Source organism: Balearica regulorum, chromosome 2 (assembly GCF_011004875.1).
Source record: "Balearica regulorum gibbericeps isolate bBalReg1 chromosome 2, bBalReg1.pri, whole genome shotgun sequence".
Lineage (NCBI taxonomy): Eukaryota > Metazoa > Chordata > Aves > Gruiformes > Gruidae > Balearica > Balearica regulorum.
The window spans coordinates 56,751,737-56,770,209 of NC_046185.1; the positions used below are offsets into that span (position 1 = coordinate 56,751,737).

An 18,473-nucleotide genomic window follows, 5' to 3' on the forward strand; every position below is an offset into this window, starting at 1 on the left:
TTTCAGGATACTGGGGTAGGGAAATCGAGCATCGTTTGTCGATTTGTCCAGGACCACTTTGATCACAACATTAGTCCTACTATTGGGTAAGTACCACGCGTAATATATTTTTTTCTTCTATATATTTTTTAACTCACTGCCCTCTACTGAGCTCATTTCTTTTCCTCACTTTCAAGGCTATGAATACTATATATTGGGTTTTTTTCTCCAGTTTATCAATCTCACCGAACCCCTTAGTCTCCTTTAATGGCTTTCAGTTCATGATACCTGTTTGAGAATCTGGGGCTGCCCCAGACCAGGTCTGCTCTGCTCTCCCTGTTCTGGGAATATACGGGGGGCGGGGGGCTCAATTTAACTATATTGCAGCATAATCTATTATGGAGAGGCTGACAGAGCTCTGCCATTCTCCTCCTGTGAATGGCATCTCTTGAAATCACCTCTTCTCTGGGGCTGTCCAGAACCATGCTGTTTGTGTGTGTTGGGCATAACTGTGACTTCCAGCTGTTCTGTTTTGGTTTTCTTCACCCATCTTACAACAAGAGATCTTAGATGTCTTACTCAGCTGATGTCCTTTTCTTTTTGTCTTGTCAAGAGCTTCCCCCTTTACATTGTGACTTGGTCGTAGAACATTAGGATTAAGATCACTTTAGTTCCCACAGGTCAATGAGGTATCAGATCTGATCCGTGGAGCTTAAAGAACCAAAACCCCACAACCCAAAGAGGCTGTGATCTGCACAACAACCAGCACATCCCATGGCTGAGTAATGGGCAGGAGAACCGTGGGGAGCCCTTTAACATACCTATGTTGTGTGTCCTGCCAGGCTGGGCTGGAACATGGACAATGTCTGTTATCAGATGTGGACATCCTTTCATTTAGGTTTAGGACATGTTACATTATCCTGTCTTTCTCAAAATAGGGACAATGCAATTTAAACTAAGTATAATTAATTCACACCTGTTCTTCTTTAAAAACTGCCAAGGTTTTGCATGTCAGACCATCAGAAATCTATTAGTCCTGTAGCTGATTCTGATTAAAAATTTTTTTCTTTTACTGTCTCGGAACAAATCTGCCAAATCCAGTGTTACCTGGAAAATTCTGAAAATTCTTGATCATAGAATCATAGACTCGTTTGGGTTGGAAGGGACCTCAAAGATTATCTAGTTCCAACTCCCCTGCCATGGGCAGGGACACCCTCCACTTGACCAGGTTGCCCAAAGCCCCATCCAACCTGGCCTTGAACACTTCCAGGGAGGGGGCATCATTCACAACTTCTCTGGGCAACCTCTCCCAGTGCCTCACCACCCTCACAGTAAAGGATTTCTTCCAAACATCTAATCTAAATCTACTCTCATCCTATCACTCCATGCCCTTGTAAACAGTACCTCCCCAGCTTTCTTGGAGGCCCCTTCAGGTACTGGAAGGTGCTCTAAGGTCTTCCTGGAGCCTTCTCTTCTCCAGGCTGAACAACCCCAACTCTCTCAGCCTGTCCTCACAGGAGAGGTGCTCCATCCCTCCGATCAGCTTCGTGGCCCTTCTCTGGACTCGCTCCAACAGCTCCATGTCTCTCCTGTACTGGGGACCCCAGAGCTGGATGCAGTACTCCAGGTGGGGTCTTACAAGAGCAGAGTAGAGGGGCAGGATCACCTCCCTCGAGCTGGTGGTCACGCTTCTTGTGATGCAGCGCATGACACAGCTTTCTGGGCTTCAAGCGCACACTGCTGGCTCATGTTGAGCTTCTCATCAACCAATACCCCCAAGTCCTCCTCTTCAGGGCTGCTGTCAATCCATTCAATTGATCTCTTATGGGAAAGGAAGCTAATACGTAATGTTCACAAAGGAGTAATTTGAGTGAGAAGGGCTGCTCTGGCTTGTGTATTAGAGCTGTTTTAAATCATCCGTGAATGACTGGTATTGATTGCTGTGTGGTGTTCAGAGGCTTAGACGGTATCTTCCAAAGCTCTGCCTTTTGATGCATGGAGTCTCAGCTGGAAGTTGCATGTTGAAGTTCCAGGACAATTTTGGACTCCTGAATGTAATGAATACAGAAAAATGGACAGAGAGAAAGGAAGTGTGTAATGAATAGCGTTACTGACTGAAGGACACTTGTTTGCAGTGAAGGAATTGATGGGAACTTGAGTGGTTCTTTACTTCTAAATCATCATCAGCCTTTTTCCCCAAGTAGTTGTTGTTACTAAGTAAATGTCTTCTGCTCAAATGGAAAAAAAAAATCCCTTTAATTTTCATAATTATGATAACAGAGGGAAAATATTTTTCTATTTGAGGATTAAAATCTGAAGGCTGTCTTGCACACAGGTAATATTACTTGTCTATATAGATAAGGGGTTTTTTTCATTTTCTTCTAATTTAATCAAATGTTTTAAATACACAATCCTTGCAATCTACAGTAGCTGCTGTGGCTCTAAAGTTCCTGTGTTTGGAGCTGTGAAGTGTTGCTTAATGCTTTGAGAAGGAGAGTGATGACTGAAAGCACACACCCTGAAAATAACCTGAAAATAATTGTTAAATGTGAGAAATTTTGCAGATGGCTGTAGAGGAGTACTCTGGTATATCTTTCTCAGGAAATGTTTTGATCAGTCATATGTCATTTGATTCAGTGCTTTTGTAATGACAGTGCATAGCATCAAATGCAACTTTGTAGGCCATGAAAAAAGTTATCACAACAATTGTTCAGCAGTGTCCATATAGGATGGGGGGGAAAAAAAAATCTACTAGAGTTTGGCAGTCTCTACTAGCCAGCTTTCAACTGAAATGCTGTAATGTAGAAAAAGCCTATAAATTTGTAACCGTCTTTCATAAAGAGGAAAAAAACCCACACTATGAAAACATAGACAAATCACATTTCCTACAAAAAATACATGAAGATTTCTTCATTTGAGTTGAGAGGGGGAAGATATTTTTTTTTATTTGTTCACCACGTGCTTTCCAGCAGGTGACTTTTCTATTTCCTGGTGATCCAGTCTCCTAGGTTTAACTGAAAAGTTGCACATTTGTTGCCTGGTATGATGCTAGCTGATGCCTTTTTCTCAGGTCCATATCACTGAGAAGATGGAGCTAGCTAGCAGCAGAAGCTATGTGTGAGTGGCAGGAGCATTTGTGCACACAAATGCCCTCTGAACCTCAGAGGCTTTTCTCTTCTCTTAAAGTATATGTATAGGTATCGTATATTTTAGCTGAGAAAAGGGAGACTTACACTTCTGTAGGCATTTTATCAAGGTTTTGGAGTTTCCCCATACGCAGCCTAACCCAGCAGAACTGGCTAAGGTCTATAGGTTGCGTATTCAGAGTGTTTGTCATATTACAAATTTCTGCTGCTTCTTTCTTTTCAGAGCATCCTTCATGACTAAAACTGTGCCTTGTGGGAATGAGCTTCATAAATTTCTAATCTGGGACACAGCTGGTCAGGAACGGGTAAGTATTACTTTGCAATATGTCTTTGTTATGCTGGTCTCTTTTCATGTGGTGGTGTACTTTTTCTAAACCTTTCATGTTCAGAGACTTTGTGTAAGTATAAACCTACCAGAGTGACTGGTGTTGTCCTGAGTTGGGACATTGAATATGGGCACAGGTTGTGTCTGCTGTTATTCTGGAAGTTAGCACTGGCAACCTGAATCACTGAAGGTTTTCGTCTTGATTTTTCAAGTGTGTGAAGCAAATTGCTCAAATTAAGTAGCTTTTCCTTTGGCTTTTCAAAAAGGCCATAATGGAGTTTGTGGGCATTAGTTTATATTGACCATATGTAAACCTCGTTGATCATTTGTTTCTTTTAATAGTCTCAATGGCAGTAGTATGCAGTAAAAGACTGTAGAACTGTACAGTTCTCTTAATATATGCCCACATTTATCTTAAGAAGTTTGAAAGAAATGGAAAAACCCATGCATGCGTTTTAAAATAGCTTCGAACTTTCTTGTGAAATTGCACTGTTCCTGTTTATAGAAAAATGTAGCTATGTTCGTGTTAGGTTGGGGTAAGATGAGATGCTTACACAGGCTGTAATGTGAGTCCTGATACATCCCACTGTATTCTCCATGCTTTGTATGTGAATTGTGGGCAATGGAGATTTTTGCTGGTAAGTGCAGGAAATGCTTGTGCTTTTATTTACAATGCACAGCATGATGTAAAGTGGCCCTGATGAAATCTGTTGACTCTTAGCAATTCAGTGTGTTATTTATGATGGGAAAATGGATCTTGAAAAACATATTTGAAGTATAGCATAATTCCTTCCCTTGAATCTTGTTTGTTCCATTTCTGCATGGTTTGGAGCTGATAACTGACTAATTATTGCAAGAGGTAGCAAAGGTTCAGTTTTCTTTCCCATGGTTTGAGTTCCCTTGCTTACTCTCTGTCTCTCTTCCCTCTGCTGCCCTGCTCTGCTCCCCCCCCCTTTTTTTTCCTTTTAGCTCTTTAGTACACAAAACACAGCTCTTGACATTTAGATATAAGCATTAATCTATTTCCCTACATAGTCCTAAGACTCTCAAAGCTTTTTTTTAAAGTAGGTGAATATTAATAAAGTCGTATTTACTGAACCAAATGATGCTTCATTTGAGGCAGGAAATCTGTGACGGAGCTCTGACTCTTGGACACCAAATCCATCCTTCCCATCTAGTCCCTTATGTTTCCTCTAAATTTTTTTTAAGCTCATCATTTTTCAAACATCTGCTTTCCTTCTTTTTTGTGTGTCCAACAATGCTGAGCAGTGACCACCACAAACCTTGTTAGATTGCTCAGAATCTATTACAGATAAGTTATGTTACAGGTTTTCACATGTAATTGTTAATTATAACCTCTTTAAGGCCAGGGCCCATCTTTTTCTTCTGTCTTTGCACAGTATATTCCAAGTCTTTCACTAGGACTCTAGGAAATTGGGGTGATAGAGTAAAGTTGATGGTTGTGGAGTGCTAGTTACCAAGGTAGACAAGTTTCCCAAGGTGAGGTCCATACTGTTCCAGGTTGTTCTTCATCCTAAAACATCCCCATTTTACAGGTAAACACATGATGCTTCTCAATAGCTTATTCACTTTAATTTGTATTTGGGATTTTGGTTTCTTTGTGTTGTGTTGCTGCTCCTGATCTGCTATTTAAGAACAAATGTCTTCTCCTGTTAATTTATTTCTGATCATCCTCTGAACAACAGTGATGACCCAAAGCTTCCAGCCTTCCCTCTGGGCCTATTGCTGTTTTTCATAGTATACTAAGAAATGTCTTCTGAGTGGTGTTTCTGCTTTGAGAGCTGTTGTCCTTTCCTTGTTCTTTGCGATTCATTGTTGAGGCTTTATGTTCCACTGCTAAAGTCAGGAAATTTAGTCAATGCCCCTATTGTCTACTTCCTGCTCTTTCAACATTGCCTTCATTTGGCTTCGTTCTCCTAAATGCAAGGCCAAGCATAGGGCTTGCGTGTGCTTATTCTGGAGTCAGGGCGCTCTGTGCTTCCCCAGCTGTGCCAGCTGTTGCTGAGTCTACATGCTGATGTGGAGCCTTCACAGCAGAAGAGCCCCTGGCGAGATTTAATTGAAGCCTTACTTATGCTGTAAGAGTTAAGCTCAAACCTTAACCACCGTGGAGCGGGCAGGGGGAAACAACAACAGCAGCACTTCTTGTTCATGAGTTTCTCCTTTTTCACGAGTTTTCTCCTTTTTCATGTGTTTCTCTGGGCAACAAACTGGGAAACTGCCAGCATGGAAAGTGTAGAGAAATGACTCTTAAACTTCTTAGTCTCAAGCCCTTATTTAAGCAATGCTCTGTGAGAACCAGTGTGCCTCCTGGCTGCCTTCAGCCAGCTGGGAGAAACTGGAAATTCGTGTGGCTGCTTTTGAAAAGAAGCTGTGCCCTGGGTGCTCGGAGGAGCCAGCTGGAAGCACTCAGCACCCCCTTGAGGTATTAAATCAACTTTCAGAGTAGCCACTTGTAACGTTGCAAGCCTTCCGAAATGCTGGTCATAGTTGGGTTTTCTAAAAGCTTGTAGGAGCACCTGAGTTAGTTGAAGCACCTTAATACACAGGCCAGCCCGTCAGAGGTTGGTGTTGGAGAACAGGTAACTTGTGATTCATATGGATGATAGATAGAATATTTTATTTCTTTTGTGTCAGGAAACTTGGAATTGTAGGCAGAGCAGAGAAGGAACCAGAATTGGCGTTTTGTGGGAAATGACGATCAAACGTCATTTCTACAGAATGACAATAATGCAGCAGAAAATGGAGATCAAAAGCGTTTCTGTTGTAGCTTTGGTGGGAGCGAACGCTCAGCGTGCTGCCTGGAATTGATCCTGGAGAGGGGTATGTGGCTCTCCAGCAGCTCTTGCTGTGGAAAATTCACATTGTACTTGATTACAAAAGGAGAGAGCTTCTTAATCCTTTTATCTTGCTTTTTTGCTTTTCCCTTTTTTGGACAGGGAGAATGTTAAACTGGCAGAACACTTAACAAAATCCCCCTACTTTTCTGTGCCTAAGTACTGGTCTCTGCAGACCCAGTTGCTTTGTGTCAGTGTGCTATCAGACAAGCTGCTTTATTCCGTTTTTCAGAGCCACTTTCTCTCCACTCCACTATTTTCCAAATGTCACTTCCCCCCCCCCCCCCCCCCCCCCCCATCTCATTTTTTTCCCCCATCAGCTTTACATTGTTGCTGTGGACTTCAGGACTTAAATGCATGACAATTATGTTATTGTTAGCAAAGATTCCATCCCCTAAGAAAAGTCTCTTCACAAGTTAGTTAATGATGTTTTTATTAGCATATATTTTGGTTCATGGTGCCCTAAGTAGCTTCTAATTACAATGCTTTGTCTGAATATCTTGGGTGGCTGCCAGCTTTCCCTTTTGCCAGCTGAGGAATATTGTAGCAAATAGTTAGGGAGCCTGAGGGCTGTGTTTCTAGGGCAGGAAAATTTATCTCTGTCCTTTTTAAATTTACTGTGTTGAACTCTGGGATTTTTAATTTTGCTTAATAGAAGGAGCCTCAATTACTTGAGCCCAATTTAAACCTTCATAGGAATTACCCCGAGTTGTGGGCTTTTTTTTTTTTTTTTTTTAAACTGCTCTATTTCCAGGAAAAGGCTGACTGATAAGATACCTACAGTGCTTGATAGCCCCCTTTTTTCTGAGTGACAGTAGCTGTCCTGGTGATTCAGAGTGTCACAAAGTAGGGGGGTGAAAATGCTCCTTGAGGGGAGGACTTGTCCTTGCTGCAGTCCTGGCTGGGACATCTGCCCTAAGCTGAGCAACCTAATCACTGAGCTTATGGATGCTTCCTCTGAAACCAGACTATCCTGACAGGAGTTAACACTGGCTATCAATGACTTGAATTACTTCTCCAGTCAAGACGTGGCCTGAATTTTGCTCTGCGGTTTTATATAGGTGACTCTGATGGTAGCCTGCAGCTCAGTCAGTGTGGAGGTGGTTGCTTATATGTGGTGTAAGGACTTCCCTGCAGTGAGCTACTGCTTGCAAGCTGCAAAGGTCAACAGGTGATTGGTAGTATGTGTGTGTGAGAGCGCACAAGTGGCATTAAAGCTAGTAAGTGAATATGTTATTTTTACTATTTTTAGAGTGAGCGTTAAGCATGGTAAATTGTTTGAGATGCATGTGCATGTGTTTCTTTTCTTAAGCTTCAACAAACTTGTAGCATGGGTAGCTTGACAGTGAGCTGTGGTTCAGGTGTAGTGTCTTTTGCATCGTTTGTTTAATGACCGTAAACTTCAGAAGGGCTAAGCACAGGTCTCTTCCGTGATGTTGCAAAAGCTTGTTTTCTGCTTATTTAAAATATCTTCCAAAAAGATTATCCTAAAATGTTGGAATTTTTCTCTCTTCACTTTAAGAATTCTTACATAGTGGAGAAAAATGCTCATTCTTATATATATCTTCTTCAATTTAATTAGCCAAAAATACCTGTAGGTTGGAGACAGACAGATCTTTCCTGATTTATTCAGCTTGCAAATCCTGAGAACTAGAATCTCAGCCTTCAATCATGTAGAGAAAACTACTCAAGGTTATGAAAAGCTAAACAGTGTCTGATAGTGGCTTTCATGCATAACATTTTTCCATTTGCGCTTTGCCAGCTGAGAATGTCAGGAATTCTGTATCCCTCCCTGTGCCGCTTCTTGTGCGAGAAGCTTATGTGTCAGGATAACGTTTGACGCTTCTGGGTTTTGCCTTTGCTTTTCTCCACACCCCGGTTTTCTGTTTGTTGGCAGCTGCTGCCTCGAAGGTGACAGGAACAGGGCACATAAATGCCCATACTTGGGCAAGTAGGGGCTCCCAAGCTGTGGTAGGTACTGTTCATGGTGCACGGACTGCTTCAATGAGCTCATGCAACGCAGATGCAATGGTGGCAACCTCTGGCAACCCATGGGTGCTTACCTGATCCATGGAAGCAGTTAAAGCAGCTCTCCTAAACAGACTGGTAGTAACGTGTTTCTGACACTGGTCTACTATGCTCTTCATCATGAGAACCTCAGTGGTTCAGGTTGTAGGAATGGGGGCCAAAGCGTGGGGAGGAATGTGCTTCAGGTGGGTTTGGGGACTGGACTGAAGGGGTTTGTGGGGGTGGCATGGCAGGAAGAGCCAAGGATGGGAAAAACAGGACACCCAAAATCACCCGCAGAGGGGCTGGGAGTGGACTGCTGAGCGAGGGGACCGAGGTGTATGAAGGTCCTAGTCTAGAGAGGTGAGTGTGTCTAATAGAAGGGGAAGGAATTGCAGAGCTACGTCACTGCCCGCACATGTAAGTGGCTAGTAGAGAGCGAGAAGCTGCGGCTGTTCTTACAATTAATGGCACCCGGATAAAGAATGGATGAGGATCTCTGACCTTGAGAGGAGCCAAGTGGTTTTGTCTTGGCCACTCAGATACAATGTACGTAGTGGGAGAGCAGCTTCTCAAGAATGGGAATGAAATCTAGTCAAATGATCACAGCTGTCAGGAAGCAAATCTTGTGCTGCTATGCACCTGCAGATGCTTGAAAAGGCACCATGTGGAAAAATCTTAGCTGAATTCAGCCCTTTACGTGAGAAGGTGAATAACAACTCGCTGAGCACTGGTCTGATTCTGCTTACTCTGTGTATCCTTAGCCTTTCCAGCCATGCTTGTAGGCAGAATTATAATCCTTTTGCAGCAAGAACAAGTGGTGTTCTTTACAGTCTAGGATGGTAAAAGCAACCCAGTTCAGGAGTTGGGGGGAGGTGGTGTTGTTGGTTTTGTTTTTTCTCCTCTTGGCTATGGAGTTTGGAAGAGACAGCCCTGCTGTGGCAATAAGCCAGCTCTGGGGTGTAGCAGGATGGTGCAAAGAGCTGCTGACATGAATTAGTGTTCCCTGGTGTGCCTGGCAGATTGAACGAATCCAGACTGTCTTCAGCAGCATTTGTCAGCCTCTATATAAATAGGCAGGAGTGGTAGGTTTTTATTTCTGTATTTATTTGGCCTCTGTTTTGCTTTCTAAACCAGCATTACATAAGACATGGTTAAGAGACTTTCACTACCGCAGCTTGGGTGTGATTTGCATTGTGTTCCCTTGAATTTGTTTTTCTCTTCCAAGTATTGCGATATGGCTACTCTGTGGATTTTTCTTCTTCCTCATTCTGTACTGTCAGTACAGAGGAAATGTGAAAAGCATTACCTAAGACCAAATATACCTCTCTGTGATGAGATACACAGGAAACAGAAAGCAAAATACTGCAGAGCTTTTAAATAGGTGGTAAATTCCTTAATGGCTGTTGGTTCCATTTTTCTGCCCTTTGCAAGGGCAAAGCTTCTGTTGACTTCAGTGAGATGGCCAGATGAGGGGTTGCAGAATCCCAAAATACTCCTGGAATCAACCAGAGCAACTCTGGTTATGCTGAACTTGCATTTGCACCACCTAAGACTGAGTGTGTCCTCTGTGCTGCAGGGCCGAACAGCTGTAAAGGTCGGGCAGCTTCTAGTCGGATTCTGAGAGAAAAAGGGGACCTGCTTTCAGAGGAAATTTCATAATGAGCATGTGGCCTTGCTGCTTCTTCCTTAGTGGCAGAGATGATGAACCGCAAGTGCAAAATGGACGTGTTGGTAGAGGAGCACCAGCACGAAGGTGCTCTGAACTGAGTTAGCATTGCACCAGCACTTGTGCGACTGTGTACGTGTGTAGCACGCTGTGCAGAGCTCTCCAGGGAAGAGAGTCTTAGAAGTCTGCATGAAGCCACACAAATCATTGATTTTGGTTTGGGCATGTCTTTGGTAAAATAAGTTTCTTATTTGTATTTTCAATGGCCCTTTCGGCCTGGCTGTAGGTGTTGAATTGGAAAATGTACTCCTACAACTTAACTATTGCATTGCATGGTTTAGTGACCTCAGCCTCACAAGTTGTCACCAACCCCCACAAAAGCAGAAGAGGCCTAATGAGTGATGAAGTGGGTCAGTATTTGCAAATAGGCAACCTTTTTTGCAGATACTGAATGAGAGGCACAAGTCTTCTAAATTTCCACAGTAGGTGAGCTGCTAATGAGAGTTTACTCATTATACAAAGATGGGAGGTATTCCCAGTGCCTAGAAGAACATGGTGGGAAATGGGGGGAGGGGGGTGTGAAATACAGTAGTGTAAGTAGCAAGTCCCTGTACCTTTTGACTCCCAACAAAAATGTACGCTGTAAAGTTGTAGGTGATTTTTTTGGAAAGAGAGGAGGAAAGCCATCTGTGAACATCCTTACTGGTTAAAGGATGATCATGTGTGTATGATGGAGCTGTGAGAAATGTGTTACATGTTAGGGGAAGTGCAGTTAAGACTGTTTTTATGTCTAGAGTGCTGCATACAAACCTGGTCACCAGCAGTCAGGAAAGATGAACTGAAGCTGGACCAGGCACAGAGAAAGACAATTAGACCCTGCTTTCTCCACATCACCTTAGCTTCAGACTGGAAGAGCCTGGTTAGCAGACTGGCAAAGTTAAGACTGCTCTATATTCATATTTCAGCTAAAGGCAAGCATTGATGCTTGAATTTTAGTAAGTCAAGGCGCAAGTAAATGACAAGTAATTTAGTAATTAGAAATTCAGAAATTTTTTAATCATCAAAATAATATGATCCCTGTAGAAGTATCATGGAAAAAACAACAACCCTGAATTGTTTTAGGCTGGACCACGATCAGCTTTTGAAACGAGTTAGGAGTGTGGTTATTTGTGATGGTGGGAGCTGATAGATGACTGTTTCGGGTCTGTGTTTCCCTGTTAGCCCAAGGTGATGTGAGCTGCTGCTGGCTGCAGGTAGGGGTGACATCTGCCAGAGCGCCACTCTCAGCTGTGGGTTTTGGAGGGGCTGACTCCCCGGCAAGCTGGGGTTGTGACCTGGTGTCCATGTGGCGGAGCTGGGGGTGGCTGCCTGAGTGTTTCAGGTGGCCCTTCCTGAGAAGCAGAGCTGTTCTCCTGCCAAATCTCGAACTGCTCCTGTTTCTCCTAATTTTCTTGGGAATTACTGGATACAGAAATACTGAGCTATAAAATCAAGGTTATAGATGTTATAATTTATAATACAGAAGGTAGTCCTGTGAGATTTAATTTTGTGAGCTGATTTTTTTTTTTGTGTGTCGCTTGTTTTGGGCATCTGTCCCACATTTGGTCCTTGGCAGGTGAAAAATGTACGTATTAGTATTTTGTATCCCTTTAATTAATTTTGCATGACTCTCTTTTTCCAGGTAATTAGGCCAGAAAAAGATTCAAGATGGCTTTGCTTTTGGACGCTGATTTAAAAGAAAAAAGAAAAAAAAAGAAGCACCAAATAAACATACTTACTTGCATAATATTTTTACCAGTATGTTTGTGATAATGGAAAATCCATGCTCATAAACCACATTCGTTAAGAGTCTATTATTAGATCATGAAACTTAATCAGAGTTACAATTTTTCAACCCCTCTTGATTCATTCAGTCATTCAGCATTGCAAAGAGTCTTTTCCTGTTTTCTTGTGGACAACAGTGATTTGGGACATAGTGTATCATCATGCTTGTTTATTAGACTGTACACAAGAATGACAAAGGGGATTTAATTTTGGTTTTACTTGATGTTCTGTAGTGTGATAACTGATAGTAGTTGTTACTAGTGCACTTTCAGTTGTTATTAAACAATTTCAAAGTACTTTTTTTTTCTTTTCCCTCACAGACTGCAGGAAATTGCATTAAGATGCATTGTAATCCCATTTTGGTCACTTTGTCCAGTGTAAAATATGAAATCTTGAGTGTCAGGTTTATCCAAATAGGAATATTAACTTAGATGCCAGATGAAATCTATGACTTGATATTAAAAAACCCAAATCCTGATGCTACATGCCCAAATATGGATGAAATGTTTTCTCCTCTTAGAGCTAAAGTATTATCATGAAAGGAAATAACTGTCCTGCCAGCTGAGCAAGTACATAGATTTTCAGTAGAGTAGTGAGGTCATACTTACCTGTTAACAATAACTACTGAACCTGAGTGCCTTTCAAAGGCAGTTACCTTTCTGAGCCTAGCTTGCTGTTGTCTTGCCCTCCTTCTTTCCAAGCTTGTGAGGAATTGGAGTATTTAAGTAGATTATTTTGTCTTAAATACCAGAGGAACTGCATTCCTCCCGCATGCTGTGCCTCTGGTCTTTCCACTTTTTATTATTCTTGACACAAGGAGCAGGTCAAACACAGTTTGACAGCATTTGGCGTTTCTGTTACTGAAATGCAGTATACTTTAAGTGATTAATCACCAAAAATGTTTCTAAAGGTTTTCTTTGTTTCTGCATATTACCTGCACTAATTTAAAATTATTATTGCTTCCATTTTAGGAGGGGAAAAAAAAAAAAGAAAAAAAGAGTAAAACTGCCAGTGGCAGTAAACTGTACCAGCAGAGATGTGCACAAAGTAGTTCTGCAAGTGCAGAGCTATTTGAGTGTGGTCTAAACCAGTGTGAATCTGGCTTCTAGTGGTCCTGTTCTTCCTCTTTTTTCTCAGCTGTGCTTTCCCACCCCTTCCCTTCAGCTGAGCTTATCTGATGCACAACAATCTGGTTTGGGAAGCTAAAAATTAATTCTACCCAAAAAGCAGTAGTTTGCATCCTGGTTCCAGTTTGTATCCAGTTCTACTTGTCCAGGATTCAGTGAAAAAGGTCTGATTTTCTGTTTTGGTTTGGGTTTCTTTTAGGGTGTTGTTATTTTTATTTTTACTTTCTGGCCATAACACTGGCCATATTCTTCAGTGAAACAGCTATTACAGAAAGTGTTCTTTTCTCCTGGTCAAAAGAAAAGGGAGAGGAATTTCCAAGATGATGTACAGATTCTCAATGTGCTTTCTGGGCCAGTATTGAAGGAATTTGAAGCATGTGAGTTTAACTGCACGGGTCCTGTGAAGTGTGATTACTGTTATCCGAGAGCTCTTTGTAAATTCATGAATACCATGTAATCTAGATTAAAACCAAATCAGCATGTGTGTAAGGTATGTCGTTCTTTTCCAGGAGTTTACAGACTGGGAGGAGTGTGTATATACCATGGAAGGTCAAATCTACCCTCCACAGTTAAGGTCCCTGATTTTCAGGTTACTTCAACGAAACGCACACGCTGACAAGCAGGTCTTGGAAATTCTTGAAGTTTGTAGGAGATAACTTCTTGTCACAGGTACTCAGTGAGCCAACTAGGAAGGATGCCCTCCTAGACTTGCTGTTTGTGAATAGAGAAGGACTGGTGGGGGATGTGATGGTAGGTGGCTGCCTTGGCCACAGTGATCGTGAAATGGTTGAGTGTAGTGAGAAAAAAAAAAAAAAAGGACAGCCGAGTTGCTACCCTGGACTTCAGGAGAGCAAACTTTAAGCTATGAGGGAAGACCCAGGGAACTACAGAACTGTTGGTCTAACCTCAGTTCCTGGAAAAATTATGGAGAAGACTATACTGAGTGCTATCAAAAGGCATTTAAAGGCAATCATCAGGCACTGTCAACAGGGGTTCACAAATGGGAAGTCCTGTTTAACTAATTTGATATCCTTCTACAATAAAGTCACATGCCCAGTGGATGAAGTGAGGGTGGTGGATGTAGTTTTTCTGGATTTAGTAAGGCTTTTGGTACTGTCCCTTACAGCATCCTTCTGGACGAGTTGTCCAACTGTGGGATGAGTGGGTTCATGGTGTGCTGGCGGAAGAACTGGCTGAAGGGCAGAGCTCAAAGGGTTGTAGTGAATGGGGCTGCATCTCACTGGTGACCAGCGGTGTTCTGCAAAGCTCAATTCTAGGGCCAGTTCTGTTCAATGTATTAATGATCTGGATGCAGGAGTTGAACGCACCATTAGCAGGTTTACTGATGATACCAAACTGAAGGGTGTTGTTGACTCCCTTGAGGGACAAGAGGCCTTGCAGAGGGATGTAGATTGGGAATTGGGCAATGATTAATGGGATGAAATTTGACAAGTCCAAATGCCAGATTCTGCACCTAGGATAGAGTAATTCTGGGCCAAGTATAAATTGGGAGAGGCGTGGCTGGAGAGCAGCCCTGCAGAAAGGGATCTGGGGGTGCTGGTCGACAGCAGCTCGGTATGACCCAGCAATGTGCCCTGGCAGCCAAGAGGGCAAACCGCACCCTGGGTGCGTCAAACACAGCGTAACCAACGGGTCAAGAGAGGTGACTATCCTGCTGTACTCAGTGTTGGTGCGTGCAGTTCTGGGTCCCACAGTTTAAGGGGAGGAGGATGTGAGGATCCTTGAATGCCTTCGGAGGAGGGTAACAAAGCTGGTGCAAGGGCTGGAAGGTATGTCCTGTGAGGAGCAGCTAGGGACTTGGGGTTTGTCTAGTTTGAGTCTATTCTATTCTAACACACTGGAAATTTCCATCATGATCTGGAAGCCTAAAAATTCTGGAAAGCATTTATTGCTTAAACATGCAAGTAATAAAGCCACACACTAAAAGCCCAGAAGGCACGTGTCTACCCAACTCCCTCAGGATCTTGGCTGATCCCTTTTCTTCAGACCATGCTTCTTGACTGATTCCTCTTTTTTTTTTTTTTTTCCCCCTCATCCTCCTTCCTGCTGTTTTCTCCTATTAATGAGCTCTCCCACCTGCCTCGCTCCCCAAAACACCTCAGCACTTGACCATCTGTCACTGCTGCTGTGCATCCTTACTGTTATAAGAGAAAGTATTGACCTTGAGCTGGAGCGTGTGATCTGTGATAAACAGCTTACAAACTGGCAAACGAAACAATACTACAAATAACTTGCTTTATACATTGCATGTGAAACAGCTAGAAATGTGGAGGCTGCTAGGTCTAAATGCTCAGTCTGTAAGTACAGTTCAGAGAAAAAGATGTGTCCACTAAATCTTCAGAGATTTGCAACGTAACACATGGATCCGTGCACGTTCACTGGGCAGGGAGATTTGTACCCTGCCCTAATAACACATTTGATTTAGGAGTTGACCACAGTTATTAGTTGCAGCTTTATATGAAGCCTTTGCAGATCACTTTGCAAATAAAATATTTGTAAAATGGCTGTGCGAGTATAGTGAGATTAAATGTATTTTCCAAGAAAGATTTATTTTTGGTTTGCTTAAGACTAACTTTAGTTGAATCAGCAGAAAGGCTCTTTGACTTCCTTTCTCTGTGTAATTATAAGCTGAAATTCCAAATCAGCTGCTTAGTCACAGTAAATTATGAAAATGATGCTGTTCGTTGGCAAGCTGTTATAATAAACGTATTTATTGCTTAGTGGTTGTTTTTGTTTTGTTGTTTTTTTGGTTTTTTTCTTAAAGGATGTTTCCCTTGAAACAAAAAGCTGAAGAGTAACTTAAACCACAAGAACCTATGTTTTTCAAAATACCTGTCATAGTGTAGAATAAGTAAACATGACAGGTGTTCAGAGTTTTCTGACAAGCTAATTTCATCCAAGTAATTTGCAATGTTTTATGAAAATGGAACCCAGGCTGAATCCAATCTGTTACAACTACAAATCAAAACATTGAGGTTTGCCAGGGGAAGGGGTCAATATGCTGTCAGGTTAGGCCTCCAAGTGTAGGTGATTTTCATCTCAAAACTTGTCTTCAGAGTCCATGCCCTGTAATGGAAAAGATGCATTGAACCAGTAAGTGCTGATTGTGTAAATCCAGCGGGATGAAAAGCTGCAGGAGATAAGGGAGCTCTCCTTCCTTGGAATTTAAGGAAAATTAGAGATGGGCAACCACTGAAGAGGTCTGTTCTGTATGGGATGAAAGTAAGTCAATGGTCTTGCCATGGCAAGTCTTCGTGACCTGACAAAGTGTGTGATAATTCTGATTTATTAATGATATTTCTTGTCGGGGGGGTGTTATGTTTTAACAGTTTCATTCCTTGGCTCCAATGTACTACCGAGGTTCAGCAGCGGCTGTGATAGTTTACGATATCACTAAACAGGTAAGACACTTCTCACCTGTGTTAACTCCTTTGCTTGAGCCAGAGTTGGAGTTAAAACCCACAACTGCAGAATTATTTGCATGTTAATCCCTGTTCCTGTCAGTGGGATTTATATGCTTCGATGGTTTGTGTAGATTTGGATGGAAGTGTCCAACTGCCTTAAAAAATTAAATATGAAGTTCTGCTTACGTGTTGTTTAAACTTCATCTAGACAAAAGGTTGGAGACTGCATTTTGACAAAGTTTCTTTGTATTTCCTCTGGCTAAGTAGACAGGATAATATCCTGCAATACTCCCTCTCACCACCACCACCTATGTTCTCTGTATGGAATTGAATTTTTACCACAAAAAGCAGCTGGCTGCTTTATCAGCTGAATAGAACTTCAGTTGTTTGCATATTACTGATTTTAAAACTCATTATTTTTAACTAAGCATATCATCTCATGTTTGCGTTGCGGGACTCATGTCTTAACTTTGAAACCAGTAACGAAATAAGAAGTCTCTGACCTTTGTCTCAACATTATTAATTTGGAATGACAATTGTATTTTCAGATCCTAAACTGCTCTTGGTCATTTCTTAGGCAGAGGAGGCTGGGAGGTTCTAGCTGAATGCCTCTTCCACCGCTTTTGAAAGAAACCCCTGCTGAAAAAGCTGAGTTAGAGGAGGCATTAATGGGTGCACGGTCACGACAGTTCACTAGCATTTTATTCCTTTCCTGCCAATTGAATTATTTACTACTAGGTTGAGGGGGCTGCGCTGGTTCTCCAGTGCATTAGTGTAATGATCTGTGGCTGATGATGATGGCCACTGTTGCACAGCGGTATTCCTTTGCTAATTTCCCAAGAAAAGATGAGGAAGAGTGAATCATGCTGGATTGATACTTACTTTTAATTTAAATATCTTACAGTTGATCTTGTAATGCTGCATAAGAATATAATTTTGTTTTGCCAGCCTTTCTCCAAGCTTATGTGGAACAGCTCTCAGAATAGAGAGGAGAAAATAGGAGAGGAAGGTCAATGTGTATTTCACTTTCTCATCCTTAATATTCAGCTTTGATCATTAAAGCAGAATGGGTGTTTTTTTCCCAAATAACTGATAGTGCTCTCCCTTCAGTGATACTAATACACCCATCGCCGATTTAGACATAACTCTTATGTGCATTTTTGAGGGGGAAAAATGATTTATAATATATTTGGGAGCTCACTTTGAGTTTCAGTAATAATTTCAACCATGCACTATAATTAGAATCTCTAGGAACAAAAGTGATTTTAATGTTATTTGTTAATTAGTATAAAGAAATAGAAAATTTGCTATTAAAAGGTAGGTTTGAATTTTGTACTTGGAGGGGAAAAGTGAACTGTCAGATGTCTCTTTGTTTTCCTAATGAGTAAATTGAGGTTTACCAGGTCACAGATTTGGAAATGCTGGGGGGAGGGCATCACTGTGAAAGCTCTCCTGGATATTACCGAAAATATGGCAGTTGTTGAGATGGTAGCCCACTGGGCAGAAATTGAAATTAGACAAATGAAGCTCACGTTAAAAGTGAAGGAAATTAGTTACTAGCCAAACGTAAAAGAGCTGTGGTAGTTTCTTCATCACTGAAAAGTTAAGAAAAAGATTCAGCACTGCTTTGGCGGGGAGCAAAGGGGGAAGTGTCCAAGTTTAAGAATTAATTTGAGGAAATCTTATGACCTAAAGTTTGAAAAGCAGATTACATAAATACAACGATCATCTTCTGATCCTGTGATCTATAAAATTATTATTGCATTAATACTATCAAAGCTCTGTTCCTCTAACTTCAAAAAAGAAGCAAATGCATCAATGCAGACCAGGCTCTTCGCTTATTTGTTATTTCTCTGACTTAGGATTCATTTCATACTTTGAAGAAATGGGTGAAAGAACTAAAAGAACATGGTCCTGAAAACATTGTAATGGCTATTGCTGGAAACAAGTGTGATCTTTCTGATATCAGGTAATAGATCCATTTTTGTTGTTGCTTTGATGGCAGTAACTATATTGTTTCCTTCCTTCAGGTAACCAATGTGTTTCACTCTTACAGTATATAATTTTGGTCAGCTGTATTGAGTCTTTCCTAACCCCAGTGGGGGGGTACATT

The 18,473-nt window shown here is 41.7% G+C and overlaps 1 protein-coding gene and 1 long non-coding RNA gene across 6 annotated transcripts in view; one reads left to right on the forward strand and one right to left on the reverse strand.

Annotated features, from left to right (window-relative positions):
- RAB31 (RAB31, member RAS oncogene family) overlaps positions 1-18,473 on the forward strand; it is a 69,221-nt gene that overhangs the window by 28,455 nt on the left and 22,293 nt on the right. For all 5 annotated transcript variants that reach the window (XM_075744466.1, XM_075744464.1, XM_075744469.1 and 2 more), the window contains 4 exons: positions 7-86; positions 3,349-3,430; positions 16,286-16,357; positions 18,223-18,329. In XM_075744466.1, coding sequence (XP_075600581.1) covers positions 7-86; positions 3,349-3,430; positions 16,286-16,357; positions 18,223-18,329 — 341 coding nt within the window. The remainder of the gene's footprint in view (positions 1-6; positions 87-3,348; positions 3,431-16,285; positions 16,358-18,222; positions 18,330-18,473) is intronic.
- LOC142600403 (uncharacterized) overlaps positions 1,232-18,473 on the reverse strand; it is a 179,363-nt gene continuing 162,121 nt past the window's right edge. Inside the window, exon 3 of the long non-coding RNA XR_012833874.1 lies at positions 1,232-1,283. This is a non-coding gene — a long non-coding RNA (uncharacterized LOC142600403). The remainder of the gene's footprint in view (positions 1,284-18,473) is intronic.